Consider the following 19523-nt stretch of genomic DNA (forward strand, 5'->3'; position numbering starts at 1 on the left):
AGCTGTTCTGTTGTTGCTTTTGGAACAACATGTGCTTTCATGCACATTCTAGACTAAAATGAAAGAAAAGGAAAGACACATCGATCAAGGCCACTTTGAAAGTTTACAGAAAAGTCTGGCTGTTAGCAATCATTTCTCCTCTTAAAATTTTTGCAAATTTTAAAAAAGAAAACAAGTCGAAATAGCAACAAAAGGCCGACTATTGAGCGATGTGTTTGGTGATGTGCACTTCTTTTAAAGTGTCAAGTAGCAGCCTCTCAAAAACAAACACATACTCCACAGTAACCCCGGCAGCAGGTCAGGTTTTATCTCCACCGCTATCAGGTGTGAGGTATGTGTGGAGGCGACAGTATGCACATCACGAGAGGGCTACTGCAGTTCTCTCTGCTTTAAAAAAAAACAAAAAAAAAAAACAGCCAGCTTTTGCTGTTTCTGGGTGGGATGTGGGCGATCAACTCTTAGACATAGTGCTTTATTCAATTTATATACGGAGATCAAGCAAAGGGTGTTTAAACCTTTTTCAAAATGAAAATGAGACAGTGACACTGGAATGTAAGCACAGTTGCTGCCTGCAGCGTGGATTGATGTGAACTTTAAGTTTTGGTGCGTGTGTGTCAAACTCGGCGCTCGCGATAGCAGTGGTCTGCTTAAATATTATTTTAGCAGTCCAATAAAATGCCACATTACATCAATGTGAATAGATGTTAAAAGAAGTACAGAAAGCTACAATATTTTTACAGTCTAATAGGTAGTTTCATGAAGACGTTCCGCCACGACCAGCCCTTTGAGGACATTCAGGATCTTGATGTCGCCTGAAAAGAAACTGCTTGTGTGATGACAGTAGAGAAGATCCACCTGTATGTAGCAGTTCATACAAAACTTATTCGCTGGCTGAGTTTGAGCAACAATTTACTGTAACTGAGTTACAAGATTGAGAAGATTGGAAAGAGACAAAAAACAAACAAACAAACAAACAATATCACACAGTCAAAGACAGTAATACTTAAAACTTCAATCAGAAAAAAAAAAAGAAACGGCTGACTACAAAACAGCGACACTTTCTATGAGAAAAAACAAAACAATTGTCAGGCTGCATCTTGGAAATAAACGGCTTCAAAAAGCACTGAAGTTCTGAAGCATGCACAACTTTTGCTTGAAGGAAAACAAAGACCCTTCAAAGTTACACCAATAGACTTAAACACATGGATTGTTTTGTATTTTGTACTCTTTCTAATATTCAGGTGCATTAATGTTACGGGGCTGTGAGTCAAACGTGCTTAGATTGAGAATCTGGTTTGTATCTGATGTCATTGTTTCTGTAAAACAGGATTATTTTGTGCTTTTGTTCCCAGAATGGCTTTACTCCACTGTACATGGCAGCGCAGGAGAATCACATGGAAGTGGTGCAGTTCTTACTCGACAACGGCTCCAGTCAGAGCATCGCTACAGAGGTAAGAAGAAGAACACACACACACACACACACACAAGTGCAGGCAATAAAAGTACTTATAAAACATGTTTGCATGCACCCACACAACTCTTCACCCATCTCTAGCAACTACACGTTGCCCCATCACCGAATTAACTCGCCTGGAATTAAACTCTAAACATTATCGCAAAAAAAGTGTCTCTGGCAAACGGATGCCATTGACTAGTGGGTCATTTAGGAGATGTTGGAAATTATGATTCGGAATAAGAATAAGGGTTTCGGGGAGATTAATGAGTAAAAGGAGAAATGATGAACACAGTGTGACGATGACGTTTGATAAGAGTGACCTTGGCTCGCTTCAGCTGCCTGTACGGGGAGAAATCAGTGACGTTGTGTGGCTGACGTGAGCAAGCAGAGCGCTGTGAGTGAGCCATCTGCAGCCTGACAAAAAGCTGGCATCTTTGCATGACTATGACAAACACACTGCCCTATTGGGACACAGATGATGTTTACTAGCGACTGGTAGCCACCAGCAAGCAGTAGGTCTGATTATTATCACTTAGTATTTATTTATTTTTACTATTTATTTATTTTCCAAAAATTTGATGTAAACATATACACATAAGAAATAAACATCCCTGAACATCCGAAACAGTCTTAGTTGCCCATCGTAAGAAATAATAACTTGATTGATTACTCAAAGATTCAATAATTTCAGCCCAAGCAGCAAACAACATTTCACTTTTAAAATGTATAACTCCTGCAAGCATGAAAAATAACATTAATCAACTTATACTGAATGTTTTACAGCAGGGTTATTTGATCCTATTGAGCATCGGTGAGGATCCGAGAAGAAGAGGGTTAAACTTGAAAACAAACAAAACATTTTAACTTGCATGACTTTAATGTAACATTTAGAAGTGTAATTAACTTGTTTATCATCAAACTATGTAAGTATTACATTACATTACAATGTTTGAGTAAACATACATTTTTATTCATATATATTACAAAAAAAATAAAAACAATCATAGTCTTGTTTGATGCATGTTTATGTTGGCTGGGATAGCAAATTAAACATTTTCAAATTTCATTTCATTTCAATTTTCATTTTCATTTTGTTGAAAATCTTTAACTGCAGTAAAAATTAGGTCATATTCTGTACCTTTGCTACCTTTCTCTGCAAACCATAAGCTGGTTAAATAAATTGCACACAAGCACCAGATGAAAGAATTTTCTAATTTTAAACTGAGACGTTTTTGTTGTTTGCAGTCTTTGCCTGATATGGAGGAACTGCTGCATTAACTAGAGGCCTTTTGTTTCTGGGGCCATATTTGGCAGAAGAACAAATATTTATCCTGCTCCAGTGCTTACTCCTAAAGCATCTGTCAATTTATTTTGTCCTTTTCATCAGATTTGCTACCTCTTTACAGTACAACATGTAGCTGCCGATTGATAGATGTGAAAGGTCTGCATCTTTTATTTTTTTTATTTTTTACAAAAACAATGTTGTTGGAATCTTCCGTGATGAAGATCTACCCTTCTGTTGTCTGGACACATTTTAAACTATCCTTTTTTGGAAATCCAATGTCGTATTTTCAGAGCTTTGTCCTTGACATTTCCACAAACCGCTCCATCGCACCTCATCCCATGTTTCCCTCCTCTTCCCTCCTTCATTTGTCTCAATCGTTTACTTTTTAGTCGGCATCTGTCTCATCCTCAGTCTGTCTTCCAACACATCCCACCATTCCCCTCCCCTGACCTTCTTCTCCAGCCTCCTCCAGTGGGACACAGAGTGAATAATTCATGCAACCAAACACATCTATGTTGATGCCTCCGTGAGGCATCTCAGTGTGGTTAAAAATTCAGTTTCAAATATTTCAGGGGAGCAAGAGAAATTAGAAATTTTCCAGCATCTTTTTTTTTTTTTTGTGCTCTTTTTGCTTTTTCTATAAATGTAATATTTAGTTTGCGTTTCTGTTCCGAGTTTAGTGTCCCATTTACATGACAAAACATCTCGTCTCTGGCTAAATCTAATCGGTACTGTTTCAGCAAAACTAAATAATGCTGAGTCACTGCAATCTTTAAAGAAGATAAAGATCGACTTCCTTTTCATGCTTTGTTTCTACATCTTTTATTGTCTTTCAGGGTATTTTTAGGGTATTAAATAGGCTACATGAATCCATAATAAGGCAGATTAAACACCAGATGTTTCCTGCAGTGCATCTCACCACTTTTGAAACCCTCAAAATAGGCTAAATTTATGCGTTTGAATATATTTGCGCTCCCTCGGGCGTGGCTGTGTGCGCCACTTTGGAGCTGTGTGTCTGCGGATCAGGCTGTGGATGTGTGTGTACATGCTGACGTGTGTCTGTGCAGATGCTCGCCTCTGTTCAGTTTTGTGTGCAGCATGTCTTTGATGTTTGGGTGTGTAATGATGCCGAGTCGGTGTTGTCCTGAGGGTCTGCGCCCTGCGTAAATATACATTTATTTGTCGCACAAGCAGAAACTTGTGAGGAGAAATCTTTTATTTTCACCAGTGACCCATAGGAGAATCGTTGCATTTCAGTTTGTGTGTTTGCAGGTTCGTCTCCGCTCCTCATTTGAAATCCATTAGCAGATGTATTCCCTTTCGATTTTGTTCTAAAGCGAGACACTGAACTACTATTTAAGCACTTATCTGTAGGACTGAATTGCCTAACATGCTAAGTGGTTATTAGATTGCTTTGTGCTTTCAGACAAATTTCATCTGCATGATTTCAGATTAACATGCCCGCTATCCTTACTACAAGTGTCTGCATCTGTTGGGCATAAACATCTGACTAAGACGGTTTTGCAAAAGCAAAAAGCCACAGTAGCCTTTCTGAAGATGTCAATTGTTTGTTTAGCAACCTGCTTGTGTCAGAGTTCAGATCTACCTTTCGACTTGCACAATTGTTTTATGGTTTGCCAGTTTGTGATATAACTCCATATCAAACTAATTGTTAATTTAAGGTGAACTAAAATGCTACTAAGGCTCAAGATGCCACTTTCCAGCTGTTCACCAGTAGCTATTCATTATGTTCAATTAGTTAGCTAACATGAGCTGAATTTGGCTGCTAGGTAGGAGAAGGCATTTATTGAATCGCTCATCATTCTTGTGAAAAATTTGCTATTGCGATAAGAATTTAGATTGATTGTGGCGATGATGAATTCCATCAGAAGACCCCAAAGGCTGACTGAATTGTTGAGGTTGTTTGTTTTACTATTTACTCCAATGTTGGACCCATGAGAACGTCAATAAATATTAATGAATTCAGGCTACTTAGTGATCTGAATGACATTTCTATGAATGGAACTATTATCCTGACCCTTGGGTTAAATGTGTGTTATCCAATAGCGGTCTTGATTCCGTTTTCTTTGTGTAAATGTCTGTAAATACTAATGCTGTGATGCAGGACAAAGTTCAGATTTGTTCTGACAATGAAGAAATATCGCGTCTTGTTGTATTGTACCATACTGTATGAGTCTTAACATCTTAAGCATGCAGCTTAGTATGCCTTGAGGACCAGGGTTGGGAAACACTGCTGTTCTTAGGTGTCACTAGCAGTTACTATAATGTTAAAAAATGCTAAGTTATTGTAAACTAAATGCTACTTGCACAAATGGCATAAATTGTTGTTGCTAACTTAATAAGCCAACAAACTAGATAGTTATTGGATAGCTACTAAATATGCCATCAGCAGCATGCACAATTAATGCTAATGCTTTGATATTCATATAAGCTATATGATTGAGTAAGAACTAAAAAAAATAAATAAATAAAAAAAGCATTCTTTAATGTGTTTTCAACAATTTCCACCTTTCAACAGAAGTCACTCACGTCTTCTTGAATTGTTTCTGCTGACTTACAGGATGGTTTTACTCCACTGGCGGTGGCGCTGCAGCAGGGCCACGACCAGGTGGTTTCCCTCCTACTGGAAAACGACACCAAGGGGAAGGTCCGACTCCCAGCGCTGCACATCGCTGCCCGGAAAGACGACACCAAGGCCGCCGCCCTCCTCCTGCAGAACGACCACAACGCAGACGTTGAGTCAAAGGTACGGTCTCTTAGCCCTGAGAAGCAACAAACTCTCTCGTGCTATTTCAGTGTCAGTGAGCGGGTTTGGGCATTCATGACGCGTTTCCTCTTACAAAACCTTTACTTCTGAACCTTCGTTCCCATCAACCCATTATATTTGCAACGAGGATCTTTGCTTTATATTTGCAAGATTTAAGAGCAACAAAACATTGTTTTACATTTAGAGATGCCGTCAATATGTTCAGCTTTAACGGTAGTAATGTACCGAATGAGTCATTATCTGAAAACTTCCACATTTCGTTTGCAAGTAATCCTTGATTTTAATTTTATTTTTTAAAAGACCTGTTTTCTTTTAGTAGTGTTGGACACGTGAGGTCATTTCTTTTGACTTATATCTGGTGTTATTTTTATTTATTTATTTATTTTGTTACTCTCACTTGTAGGAAACAAGATTTAAACATATAATTCCCCCATTGCAACTTGAATTCCCGTGCAAATGAATGGGGGACTGTGGTTTTGTGAATAAATAAAAATCACAGGCTTATTAAGCAAAGATTGCAGGCCGGTATTTAAAATATTAACAATCTGAAGAAATGTTAACAAACAAAAAAAAGTGGTAGAAGTCTTTACTGCTTAAGTTATATAAACATGTCTAGTGCGCACAGTGCTGAAACATACAGCAGACAACACAAGGCAGAGTTTCAGTTCATCTTCTTTTTGTGTGTGCTGCTGTGACTCCCGTTGATTTATTTTCGTTATTTACAACCGCATCGCCCCATATCCATCTGAGAGCTTGGTGCAACCATGTCGGCGTTGCTGTTGTACTTGTTGTGGTGCACTAACCGCCCCATTCTCTCTTTCTATGCAACCTTTTCCCCCCTTGATTTGTTCCTGTTTTCTTACCCCTCCGTCCCCTGCCTCTTCCTTTCTCCCTTCTAGATGATGGTGAATAGAACAACAGAGGTACATCTTCTTTTCTTCTTCCTCTTCCTCCTCTTTTCATTTCTCATTCACGCTCTCCACCGCAAAGCCTTCGGTCTGCTGGCATGGATGCTAAATGCTGGCATGAACGCTTTTGCGCCTCACCTCTGTGCCTGTTTTTTTTTTTTTTTTTTAAAGCCCGCATCACATTTAGATGTTGCTTCGTACGTATGCAGTGACAGTTTCGTTTTGTTATTTTAGATGTCATTTAGGTGTTCCAGTAGAGTTCCGAAGCTGCATAAATGACAAAGTGTGTTTTGTCACAAATCACAGTTCTCTTATGCCCCATGTTTGACCATAAATTTGAGGCTTGAGATGAGAGTTGGGGGTTAGGATTAAAGGTCAGACAGCTGTTTCAGCTCCTGCCGCACTTATCAGCAAACAGAAGACGTGTACAAAAAGGAAAGGAGTGAGGCATTCTGATCAAAAACAGGTCAGGTTTAAGTTTGGTGTGATTTGCTGAGCGTGCGATCATCAGATTGCCATCTCTACTTGTTACACGGTGTCATTTTCGAATTCAACTGTTTCTTAATTGAACTCGTCGTGTCGATACAACAACTTGAATTTGTCGTAAGTGTTGATTTTGATAATATGTTGTAATTTCTTTCAATCAGTCGTAATCATACTGAAAAAAAAAATACAAAACCATCATGTCACATGTTTGGTCTGGTTCTTTGAAAGGTTCAACATAAAACATTAATTTGCACTGAGGAGTTTTAATTCAAGCCGGGGTTCAGTTCAAACATTTTGGTTTTCTGAATAGAGCTAATCTTTTAATTCAAAGCAGGGTTCTAATAACTAGATTTGAGTGAAAGTGCATGCTTACCTGCATGCACTTTTAAATTAAATCCAGATTAAATCCAGATTTCCTGTCAGATTAAAGCATGTCATCAGCAAACAGAAACAAATTTTAAATAAAAAAATTTGACAGCAAAGCTGACCTACATTGCTTAGTTTTCAGTTAACTGTAGCTTTAGATGTATTAGTTTGTATAGAATAAGCTTAGAATTTTTTAAAAAGATAAGACTCGTATTTAACAAAAAGAAAAAAAAAATAATAATAATAATAACTCATCGCTCAACATTTATGAAAACTCCACTGTTGTAATCCTTAGTTAAATGAGTCATATCTGGTCCTGTGGTGCTGGTTTGCCTTCAATTTCGTTGATGTGTTCAATGGCCAAAGAGAGCAATCTTGCCATAAAAGTAGAATTTTACTCTAGTTTGATAGCATGTTTGACCTATGCTCTCTGATGGGCTTTTTTTTTTTTTTCTTTCATCTGCATTTGACCAGCCAGTGCTAAAATATACTGTCTCATTGTGCTTTGCTTTTGGCTCGTCTCCTAACAGGTTTTGCTTAGTTCTCACTGCCTTTTAAATTCTTTTTTCTTTTTTTTTTTTGCACCTCTTTTATGTCTCATCATTCTCAGAGCGGGTTCACTCCACTGCACATCGCGTCTCACTACGGCAACATCAATGTGGCAACACTGCTGCTCAACAGAGGGGCAGCTGTGGACTTCAAGGCAAGGGTAAGTGGCAAGGTGCAACAAATACTCCATCAGCAACTCCACTGTTTGATTCTGCAGCTGCTTTGTCACTCAGTTGGGGGGAACACACAGATACTTGCATCACTTTTGATTTTGTACCAGAGGGTGAGGGGTGAATGCTAGTGGTTTCCACTGTGAAGGTAGCCATTTTCTCCCTTCCATGTTCAATAGATCAGTGCGTTTCAACAGTGTTCAGATTTTCAAATATTGGGAATATTTGAAAATCATGATAAAATACATGAAGGTTTGTGGCTGTAATGTAACTAAATGTGAAAACTTCAAAGGGTACGAATACATTTGCATTGTACCGTAACATGCTCTGATCACTAGTGGGAAAACAAAAAAAAAAAAAAAAAAAAGTAGATTTTTGTTATACAATGCTTTAAACTCCTTTAGTTTAAAGCAGGACTTTATGATCAAAGCATAGTGGTATATATCTAGAGCTACCTTTAAAACCATAAATAAAGCAGACTCGACATGCAAGTGTGCTCATAATCAGTCTCAAATATTCATGCTTTCTCCTCTTTGCGTAACATCATCTGCAAGCTTAGATGTTTTTTTTTTATTTCTTTAATTTAAATCAACTGTATATTCACTTGATTCTGTCAAATTATTGGGAAAAACAAGTTAAAAGGATGTGTTAAAATATTCTCCTCTAGAGGGCGGTGTTTAGTCATTTAGCTTCAATGCTGTCCGAGGGAGAGCTTTGCTCTCTAACAAAACAAATAAATGGCTTTTACAAGTAAAAACGTAACCAGTAGCACTCACTTAATTCTGTCTTGTCCTTCTGCTTTGATCCTAACCATCTCAATGAGAAAACTGTTGATCAGAGGGACTGAATGACTGAGTGCCTTATTGTCAGCCTTATCTTTTTTTGCAGAATGACATCACACCTCTGCATGTAGCATCCAAACGGGGAAACACAAACATGGTGCGACTGCTGCTGGAGAGGGGGGCCAGAATTGATGCGAGGACCAAGGTACCTGCACACACACACACACGCACACATGGTGACATTTCAACAACGCTGGTGTTCTGGGAGGTTAACAAAGAGGTCAACAAATCTGAAGAATTTGTAGACAGTGGCCATTTTTACATTTTCCCTCCACTTTCTCCAATGCTCAATCTCTGTCTTCTCTCATAATGAAACCTGCTTTATCGTAACTTGTGCTACACACTAGAGCTGGATGGATGGTCAGTGGAATAATTTTAGCAATTAGTATTGCTGTTCTGTTGTTGAAAAAGGCTTTTGATGGCGTTAGTAAGTAGAAAAAGCTGATCCTGCTGGTTGTTGCTTTTACAGGATGGCCTGACTCCTCTACACTGCGGAGCCAGAAGTGGCCATGAGCAGGTGGTGGAGATGCTGCTGAACAGAGGAGCTCCACTAATGTCCAAGACCAAGGTGCACCTTCAGCTTTTGTCCCACCCTTACACCATCACTTACTCCAATTCATTCTAACATTATCAGTTTGCTGCCGCATTAGAGTGAGACCTCTCCTCTTCTTCTCTCTCCAGAACGGCTTGTCTCCTCTTCACATGGCGACACAGGGCGACCACCTGAACTGTGTCCAGCTGCTGCTGCACCACGAGGTGCCTGTGGACGACGTAACCAACGACTACCTGACAGCTCTGCACGTGGCCGCGCACTGCGGTCACTACAAGGTGGCGAAGGTCATTTTGGACAAGAAGGCCAATCCCAACGCTAAAGCGCTGGTGAGGAGAAATTATTGAATCAAAGATGGGGGGGAGACTTTTCTGTGACATAACAGACGAGAAAACAAAAATTTAATCTTGTTATGGAACAATTTAAAAGAAATAATTAAATGTGGGAGATTGGGCAGAGAACAGGACAAAGAGAGTGATGGAAAATATATCACCAACCTCTATTCTGACGTAAGAACCAGGATCTGGGCTCTATAATGGGAAAAGTCTGGGTGTGGTTAAAGCACAGGGACTTTATGACTGGAGAGAATGAGGAGGGAAAAAAGAAACGGGTTGGAAAATGAAGTCATTCGGCTGAGCCAGAAACCTCAAAGAAACGGAGGAAAGGGAAGAGAGACTGTACAAGTTGGAGAGAAAAAAGTGAGCTGTAGGAAAAAGGATCTATTTTGGTGCAGGGTAGGCTTGATTATTTCAACATATTTCTCAGGTTCAGAGGCAGAAGTAGGGAAAAAGAAGTTAAAGGAAAGACAAAGTTTTCCCTTTGTTTAAGCTTTCTATCTGATATTCAAGATTTATCCTCCTCCAAATCTGAAGGATCTTGAAGGAGAGACACAAAGACTTTCTGGAAGTTTTTTTTTTTGCATACTTTTTGAACACTTTTTATCTTTTCCCTTTTTTAATGTCTTAGAATGGTTTTACTCCCCTCCACATCGCCTGTAAGAAAAACAGACTGAAAGTGATGGAGCTCCTTCTGAAGCACGGGGCGTCTATACAGGCAGTCACAGAGGTAAGAGAGTGTGTGTGCGGAATATTTGCGTGATTAAAGAAACAATTTGTCGTTTTTCTTGAAGGAACAGCTTTTGTATATCTGCACTCTTTGTGCCTGGTAACGGCAGTGCCGTATCGAGTTATAAAAGCCAACCTTACAAAGGCTTTTGTTGCACAAAGCGATCATCTCACATCTTTTCAAAGTGACTGAGGCTGCTTTGGTTGGTCAAAATGTAACTATTTGGAGTATATAACCTTGTCGAACATTTAAGTGTTTCATAAATCTGTGAAACATACATGTAGCTCGAAAAAATAAAACAAAAAGGGTAAGACATAAAGCGACGCACTTTGCTCTATTGTTTGTGCATATTTTGCGTACACATTGTGCTGTTTGGGGTGAGTAGTCGTCATGCAATCTAGAAACTTGGGGCTCAACAACTTCCTCTCGCCTCCACATGTCTCCAAGTTGGCTGCCAATCTGTGTGTTGGTGTAGATTGTTCTTGTTCTTAGGCAGCGACAGCCTTGGGTTTTATTGCTCCTGTCTCTTTAAGGATAGACCTAAGTGGATCAGATTGCTTTAATTAGTCGAAACTAAACATCTTCAGTTAAAACATGATGCAAATCGTTCACTTACTAATGAGAATGAAGAACAACAGAGGGACATTTATTGTTCTGTGCATTTTGCTCTCATTTGTTGCACATATTTTGGGCAGACACTGTCTACATTTATTTCTGTATGTAGGATAGTTATAAAAGCTTACCATGCTGAGGTTTGCAACCCAGTCTTAGCTCCTTGTTTCTAGATGTTAATGCTCTTAGCTAAAAACTCCTGTAATCAGCCTATTTATCTGTTCAAAGCAGAAATCACCTATGTAACAAGGACTGTTTTCATTGATCAAACTTGTAACATCATAAAGCATGTTGAAGCAACCACCAGGTAAACCCATCATGCTGCAGGTGGATAGTTTATGTAAAAGAATTATCTAATTTATGGCCTCTTATACCGTCATTGTATGCAAAGAAACTTATTTTTGCTAGTATCAAGAAAACTCTTAAAATAACTTGTTTCCAGATATCCAATCAGTTGATCACTACATTTATTTTCTCAGAATTTAGAGATAATAAGAAGGATGTTTATTAGTCAATAAATCTCCACTTGTTCCCCTTCCTCAGTTTTAGAATTCAGGTAATTTTATTCCTTTTTAACCTCGCACTAATTTACCAGTAAGCTTAAATTTTCCAGAAATTATGTATTCATATTATATATGAACCAGCCAAAGGGGTTTTCAAAAGATTTTCAAAAGGGATTTTCATAAGGCTGTTTCGAAAGATGCATAAGGCGATTGTCATTTCTGTCCTTTTTTTTTGTTCTATATTCCTCTCTCTACAGTCTGGTCTGACGCCGATTCACGTCGCAGCGTTTATGGGACATGAAAACATCGTCCACCAGCTGATCAACCACGGGGCTTCGCCTAACACAAACAACGTGGTGAGTTCAGAACGTTCTCGATTGTGTCTTTCCCCCTAAGGTTTATTGGCTCCAAAAGAATGTTAAAAGGATGATGAGATATATAAAAGAAGATAAACTATGCATTTTGTATGTTTTTTTTTTGTTTTTTTAAGTTTAACTCATCAATGTCAACTAGTCTTGTTCTGTTTGTTGCAAGGTTGACAGAAATAGAAAATAAAGCCTTACATCTTACTGCATAGAAATCAAAGGTGGCCTTGCGTTCTTCTGCCCTTTTGAATTCTTCTTCTCTGTGGCTTTTTAACTGAATAAAAGTGACTCTTGTTGTGCATGCCTTTTATGTTTTGGATGTTTATGTGTTTCAGAGAGGGGAAACGGCGCTCCACATGGCAGCGAGGGCCGGACAGTCTGATGTGGTCCGATATCTGATTCAGAACGGAGCACAAGTTGATGCCAAGGCTAAAGTAGGCTGCCACTCCTAGTGACTTCATTTATCTTATTTACTCGTTCATGTTTTACACACGTTTTCACTATTTTAATAACACAAATGAGACACATTAAGTGATTAATTGGGATTTTGTAAAAATTTAAATCTAATCGTATTTACTAGAGAACTCCAGTTGCAGACTTATAAGGAATTCATGAACTCTTTAATAACATCTGATGACGAGGTGGTTTTACAATTGACTTTCTAATTAGTGTGTTGCTATGTTTTTCTTCTCTTTTCCTCCTTTAAAATTACCACAAGTTTTCAGTAGATTCTGTGAAATGCAAGTGGCTCTCTTCTCAGAAAATGCAGAGCTATTTGCTCTGCTCTTTAATTTCCCTAAATATACATAAATACAGGTATATTCTGTCCTAAATGCATCAACAATAACTTAATTAAAAGTGAGCAAAGTATTTCAATGCAGAAAGACTTTAGTTACTCGGTGGAGCTATTGTAGAAGCAGATCTGCTTTTCCAGCTGTTCTCAGAATTAGAAGCACTTGCACAGCACTGTACACATTTACCTCCTGCAAAGATCTTTAAGACTTACTTAAATGGCGTAAACTACTTTTATTGGCTAGATAAGAATGTTTTTCAGGCATTTTAGACATTATCCAAAACAGTCGCACACTCATGTAAACATTTTACAGAAGGGGAAATCCACAAAGTCGTCCAGGTCGTTTAATTTCTGTAATGCATTTACATAGCAGACCACACAATTGCAAAACCACGAAGTCAAGCGAAAGCAAGAAGTTGCATTGTTTTTAAGTCAGGTTGTAGTTCTCTTTACTGAAGTGACACACTAATGATGACCAAAGCAAACAAAAGGTGAAATGGTTTCATGAACTTTAGAAATTTATTGTAATAAATTATCTCATAGCCATATCTCATGCTAGAATAACAAAAGGCTTCCTTTACAGTGATCCCATCCTGTTATTGACACATAAAGCAAATGGGAACATGGTGCTTGCTTTGTACACAGTATCAACTCAAACAGGACTGTAAAGAATAATGTAAAACCATACCAAGACATATCTGGATGCTACCATAAACAAATAGACAATTCTTGACTTGAACGTCGCTCAACTCTGTCTGCTTGGGTAGAGACTGTTTGGTCATGAACCAATCAGTTCAGCTGTTAACGTCACAATGAAGAAACAATAAAGTGACACGGTGCCTTTTTTGCATTAATACATTTTTTGTTTCTCTCTACTTTTGCTGCAGGACGACCAAACTCCGCTGCACATCTCAAGTCGTCTGGGTAAGCCAGACATTGTGCAGCATCTTCTGACAAAAGGAGCATGTCCGGACGCCACGACCAACTCCGGGTACACACCTCTGCACCTAGCTGCCAGGGAGGGACACAGAGATGTGGCTGCAGCTCTACTCGATCAAGGAGCTAATCTGAGCATTACCACAAAGGTAAGACTTGTTCTGCAGATGTTTGTCGATCAACACTGCAACCGTTGTAGTCTTGCCACTTTGCTTTCGGGCTGGATAAAAATAGGTTGCACATCACTGCTACAGTGGACATGACAGGGATGTTTATGCAATATTTGGAGCTACTGCAGTCTGATTGACAGGGAACAGCAATTACTGCGCAGATTTGGACCAAACAGACTGAAATCACAGGTTGCCAGACCAGCTGCATGTTCTGCATGTTCAAAGTTTTCTCAACAGTTAACTGCAGTGTTGCAGTTTACGGTTTGTTATTTTAGAAGCACAGGGATGGAAACCCCCTAAGTATGATGTTTCAAGTTATAGTTAGAACAAGTTGTCACTTTTTTTCATTTTTTTTTTTTTTTACAAATGAGATCATTCTCCAAATCATGAGCGATCCTATGGGGGGAAAAAAGCAGTCTTCTACAAAAACTCTTGTTCAAATGTTCATATTATACATTTAACAAGAGGCCAGTTTCATTCACACACCAACATCCCACAGAAAAAGTTCAAGGTCTAAATTGAAGTTGCATCGTTACCTCATAGCTCAAGAATGAGGCGAATGACACAATTGGTTTCTCCGCCTAAAACATTTGTGCTTTGTAATTTTTAACACTCCAATATTCAACCTTTCTCTAACTTTAATCCTGAAAATGACTTATACATACATACATCAGTATTCCCTTGTGTTTTCTACAGAAGGGCTTCACTCCATTACATGTTGCTGCCAAGTATGGAAAGATAGAGGTGGCCAACCTGCTGCTGCAGAAAAACGCTCCAGTTGATGCTGCTGGGAAGGTAACAACGTGTTTGACACATCTGCAGATTCTTTTTTTTTTTTTCTTCTTATCTTTTGTCTCATCACAACCTGAAAATGAAGTCTATTTTAATAGGTTTTATGTGATTGACCAACACAAGGGTTATAATTGTACAATTGGAGGGAAATAATAGACACTGTAATCTGTTAAAATGTGGTTCGTTTTCGTGTTTGGCAAATCTCTCCTTTTTGGACGAGTGGAAAGAAGGAGACTAATGCTTAGACAGAGCCATAAGAAGTCTGGTTTAAAGTTTCACTCAAACCACATAGGGAACTTAGCAAACTGGTTAGAGCATATGATTGAGTCAGATGAGACCAAAACAGCCTAAATTGAAAGCTCTGTGTGTGGCAGGAAACTAATGTCATGACACATCACCCCCATGTTTAAATTCGGTGGCGACCTCATGCTGTGAGGATGCTTTTTTATTTCAGCTTTTACAGGGAAAGGCGATTGGGGTTGATGAGAGAATAGATAGACCTACATACAGAATAACAGCTGTAAACATACAGCCAGAGCTTTGAGGATCAAGGATTAGATGATTAGATTAGATTTGTATGTTTAAATGGTCCAGTCAAAGTCCAGATGCAAGTCCGTTTGGTAATCTTTATGGCTCTTCATCATATCTGACCAAGCTTGAGCAATTTTCGTCTAGAAATTGAAACATCTGCGAATGTTTCAATTGGCAAATGTTTCAAATTTCTACCTGACTCATAAGGCTTGAGAGTTAAACTTTTCAGATTTGTTTTACGATTAGATTTGTAAACAATTTGTTTCATTATATTATGCAGTACATTCTGTTCCTCATTTACGAAAAATACCCCGAAATTTCAGGGCTATGAATACTTTTTCAAGACACTGTCTTTAAAAATCAAGCACTTTTGGAGTATTTCCCCCATCTGTGAGCTTTGATCATGCTTAACTCTACTATTTGTCACAACCTAACCTTTGCTCATGTTTTCGTGCGCGTGTGTGTGTGTGTGTGTGCTCAGAGTGGACTAACTCCACTGCATGTGGCAGCGCACTATGATAACCAGAAGGTGGCACTGCTCTTGCTCAAGCAGGGAGCTTCACCGCACGCCGCTGCAAAGGTAAGAAACGACGGGGAGGGGTTTGTTTTAAAATCGAATGTTCCTGAAAGCATCTCCGGTGCTCCGTGTGCCAGAGCGAGCTGACCTAGTTAGAGCCACGCAGTTATTCTGCTCCGCACGGCCTCATTCGATATCCGTTCCACTCCGGCAGGATCAGTCCAGAAAGAGCTGCCCCAGAAATCAGCCAGGCTCCACACCCTAACAGAATTAAGTATTGACTAATCCATTGTTTAGGAAATGGTTTTAGTTGATGTTTGTAACCAACCTCCAGTGTAGTGAACACCCTCTTCCTTTGGCGCATCAACATTTTACATCCTGTCATGATATTTGTTTATCATATAAACTCAGTTAAATTTACTTTTAGGTCAAATCACGTTTTTGGTTTCAGCTCTACACATAAAAATAAATAAATAAATAAAAATTGGACATAACGAGTGTTCAAATCACACACACTTTTGTTAATACTTTTTTACCCTTCATGTTTTCATTTGGTACACACTTATTAACTATAAATGCCATTCTTTACAGACGCATCACGGCGTATTGTTTTGTAGCGATTCATTTATCGACTAGTTTATTTGCTCCGTTTGATTTTCTTTGTTTCTGCTGTCAGAACGGTTATACCCCGCTGCACATCGCAGCCAAGAAGAACCAGATGGAGATCGCCACCACCTTACTGGAGTACGGCGCCTCCACCAGCACGGTGACACGACAGGGGATCACTCCTCTGCACCTCGCAGCGCAGGAAGGCAACGTGGACGTCGTGACCCTGCTGCTGGCCCGAGACGCTCCTGTTGGCACCAGCAACAAGGTGACGCTAACGCGCAAGTCTGAGAACGCGATGATTTTTTTCTCCCCGTCTCACAGCAAATCTAGGAGTCGTATTTACAGTGAGGGAGTGTGAGTGGAGTGTAAACATGTATTCATGACACTGGGATGTTATTACACTTGGAGAAATAACAGTCTTTACCTGAAACTCTGTTATTTCCTCTGACATTTGTTTTTGATACCCCCTGAGTGCTCATCATCCTGAGGTCCTAACCTGCCATCATGTTTCTAACCAGCTGTATTTCCCTCTGACTCCAACTGTGTAATTGTCTGGGTTTGTCTCCTCAGTCGGGGCTGACTCCACTCCACCTGGCTGCCCAGGAGGATAAAGTCAATGTTGCCGAGGTTTTAGTCAACCACGGAGCCACTATAGATCCCGAGACCAAGGTAATAAGAGAGTCTTGTTCACCCTGAGCTCACCATTTCCACTGCTAAACATAGTAGGGTTTGCTTCATGCTGTGGTACGTTTCGTGAAGGGGACATGGAAGTTTCTCAGAGTCAATGGGGGGAATAAACGAAGCAAAAATACAGAACGGAACTGTTGAAAACCCTTTTAGAGGCTTGGGTGAGATTTGTGGTTCACCTTCCAGCAGACCTTTTCAGTCGAGTTTGTAGTTTATAGAGGTATGCACACTTTTGCAAGACACTGAGAACATGATATTCATAGGGTGTCTCTGCTAACATTTGATACAGTCTGCAACAAATAAAATGGACAAGTTGGGAAACATTGCCAAGAGGCATGACTTCATTTTACATTAAAGACTGGTGTGTGTGTGTTTTTTCCCTTGTAAGTAAAACAAAGCTAAGTTCTCAAAAGAAACTCTTGTAATTGTTGTTGTCTTGTTTTATAGGTTAGATCTGTAGCCCTGAGGCGCCAGACTAACATTGTCAGTCAGCTTCTTGTCATATCTGTTTTTTCCTCTAAATTGCATAAAACTCTGTGGAAAAATTATTGAATCGTCCGGTATTTCTTAGTGTTTTCATTTCAGGTATCCCGATTGTACTGCATTCTTATATTCCAAACTGTGCGAAGTTCTTCCATTGTTTTCTGCTACTGTGTTTTTTCGCCCTTTTTCAGTTCATTTTTTGAGCATGGCTTGTTTATTACGCTACTTAACTCTGATCTCTGAGTCATTCGAACATAAAATGTTCCAGAACTAACTGACAGACTGCAAAAAAAAATAAAAGCTATTTTGATTTATCTTTATTCAAGTTGTCACCAACACCCCGTTGTAGAAACACAATGTTCCTGTTTCTTTAGCTGAATGATTTCCAAACATAAAAAAGACAGAGACAACTGTTTCAGTCATAACGAGGTAATTCCCCCAAAAAACTATTCTTGAACTCACAATTCCTATAATGTGTGTTAGCTAGATTCTTACCTGTGTTTGAAAGACACATATTGTTTATTTGCCTTGTAGGTGTTTTATATTTTGACACCTTCTCTTCATTTTTTTTACTGTGTTTTCTTGTATATAGTGAAAGGGAGAAGAACTGGACTGAACTTTGTTAGATAGCAACAACAGTAACAAAAAAAACAAACAAACAAAAAAACAAAAACAAGTCCACTTTAAAATCTTACAATGCAGTCTAGCATTTTAAAGGAAAAGTGCAAAGAACCTAAGGGTGATTTGAAAGTTTTGCACAAGCACTTTGGTGCCTTTTCAGACGTAGGTTTCTGTCCTGCAAAGATGCGATCAGATGTTTCTATTTACTGAAAAAGCTGTAAATATCAAGAGTGAAAACAAATACGTGTGCTCTCGTGTTTTTGTCATCAGTTGGGATACACCCCTCTTCACGTCGCCTGTCACTATGGCAACGTGAAGATGGTGAACTTCCTGCTGAAGAATCGGGCGAAGGTCAACGCTAAGACCAAGGTAAACGCTGTCAGTGACTGTGAAAACATGTTGGTGCTCGTGTTTATATTCTGTGCGTTTTGTCTGAACTCCACTCCTCCCTCTGCAGAACGGATACACACCTCTGCATCAGGCTGCCCAGCAGGGACACACACACATCATCAACTTACTGCTGCACCATGGAGCTTCACCCAACGAACTCACTGCCGTAAGAAAGCACAGAGAACTTAGACTCTCTCACTGTTTCTCACTCTAGATTAAATCCACTTCTTGACCAGAAGAGTTACTTATTATCATTACTGTCTGATTTTATTTATGCATGAATTGTCTAGAATGGGAACAGCGCTCTGTCCATCGCCAGGAGGCTTGGCTACATTTCTGTAGTTGACACACTCAAAGTGGTCACAGAGGAGACTCTAACCACTCAGGTTTGTATCCGCTGCTAAATTTTCATCTCCTTATATTTCAGTGCCATTAACTGAAATCAATGCTTTTTTTTTTGTTCTATTATTGTGATCGAAATAGTCTGCAGAAAAATAAAATACAATTCTAAAACAAGCCCACACCACAGTGCACCTTTTTAAATCAAACCAGTGTGCATGACTGCACTGACCGAGGTGCTAAAATAAAACAAATAACCTTTTGTTTTTCAGTTTTCTAGCAGAAACACGACGGTTTCATGTCATAAAACTTTAGCACTGATTGTGGTTTTACTTTGGCAAAACCGCACTTGATGACATATAAGCGCACACAATGATGCTGCCAGCACCACTTGAGGTTGTGGATATGGTATTCTTTAGGTGATGTGTGGGATTGATTTTTTTAGGTTTGTGGGTGTTGTGTCCACATGTATTTATTTATAAAGGATGCTTCCAGTAAAGTGAAGTCTTCATCCAGTGTGAAGAATGAGTCCCTTACTCCACAACCCCTTTATAAAAGCAACCTTTCCTGATTTTAAAAGACATGTAAGGCAATTGTTTTCTCTCTCCAACAGACTGTGATAGAGAAGCACAAGATGAACGTCCCAGAGACCATGAACGAGGTGCTGGACATGTCTGATGATGACGGTAAGGTTTCATATAATCCATTTT

General features: G+C 39.2%; 1 protein-coding gene across 1 annotated transcript in view; it reads left to right on the forward strand.

The window, feature by feature from the left end:
• The window catches only part of LOC103151791 (ankyrin-3-like), a 105891-nt gene that overhangs the window by 28750 nt on the left and 57618 nt on the right, over positions 1–19523 (forward strand). The window contains exons 5-23 of the mRNA XM_016681842.1: positions 1353–1451; positions 5323–5508; positions 6429–6452; positions 7900–7998; positions 8897–8995; positions 9320–9418; positions 9532–9729; positions 10367–10465; positions 11838–11936; positions 12281–12379; positions 13626–13823; positions 14541–14639; positions 15649–15747; positions 16361–16558; positions 16864–16962; positions 18355–18453; positions 18542–18640; positions 18765–18860; positions 19427–19499. Coding sequence (XP_016537328.1) covers positions 1353–1451; positions 5323–5508; positions 6429–6452; positions 7900–7998; positions 8897–8995; positions 9320–9418; positions 9532–9729; positions 10367–10465; positions 11838–11936; positions 12281–12379; positions 13626–13823; positions 14541–14639; positions 15649–15747; positions 16361–16558; positions 16864–16962; positions 18355–18453; positions 18542–18640; positions 18765–18860; positions 19427–19499 — 2161 coding nt within the window. The remainder of the gene's footprint in view (positions 1–1352; positions 1452–5322; positions 5509–6428; positions 6453–7899; positions 7999–8896; positions 8996–9319; positions 9419–9531; positions 9730–10366; positions 10466–11837; positions 11937–12280; positions 12380–13625; positions 13824–14540; positions 14640–15648; positions 15748–16360; positions 16559–16863; positions 16963–18354; positions 18454–18541; positions 18641–18764; positions 18861–19426; positions 19500–19523) is intronic.

This window comes from Poecilia formosa, unplaced genomic scaffold (assembly GCF_000485575.1).
Source record: "Poecilia formosa unplaced genomic scaffold, Poecilia_formosa-5.1.2 Scaffold7, whole genome shotgun sequence".
In the NCBI taxonomy this organism is placed as follows: domain Eukaryota; kingdom Metazoa; phylum Chordata; class Actinopteri; order Cyprinodontiformes; family Poeciliidae; genus Poecilia; species Poecilia formosa.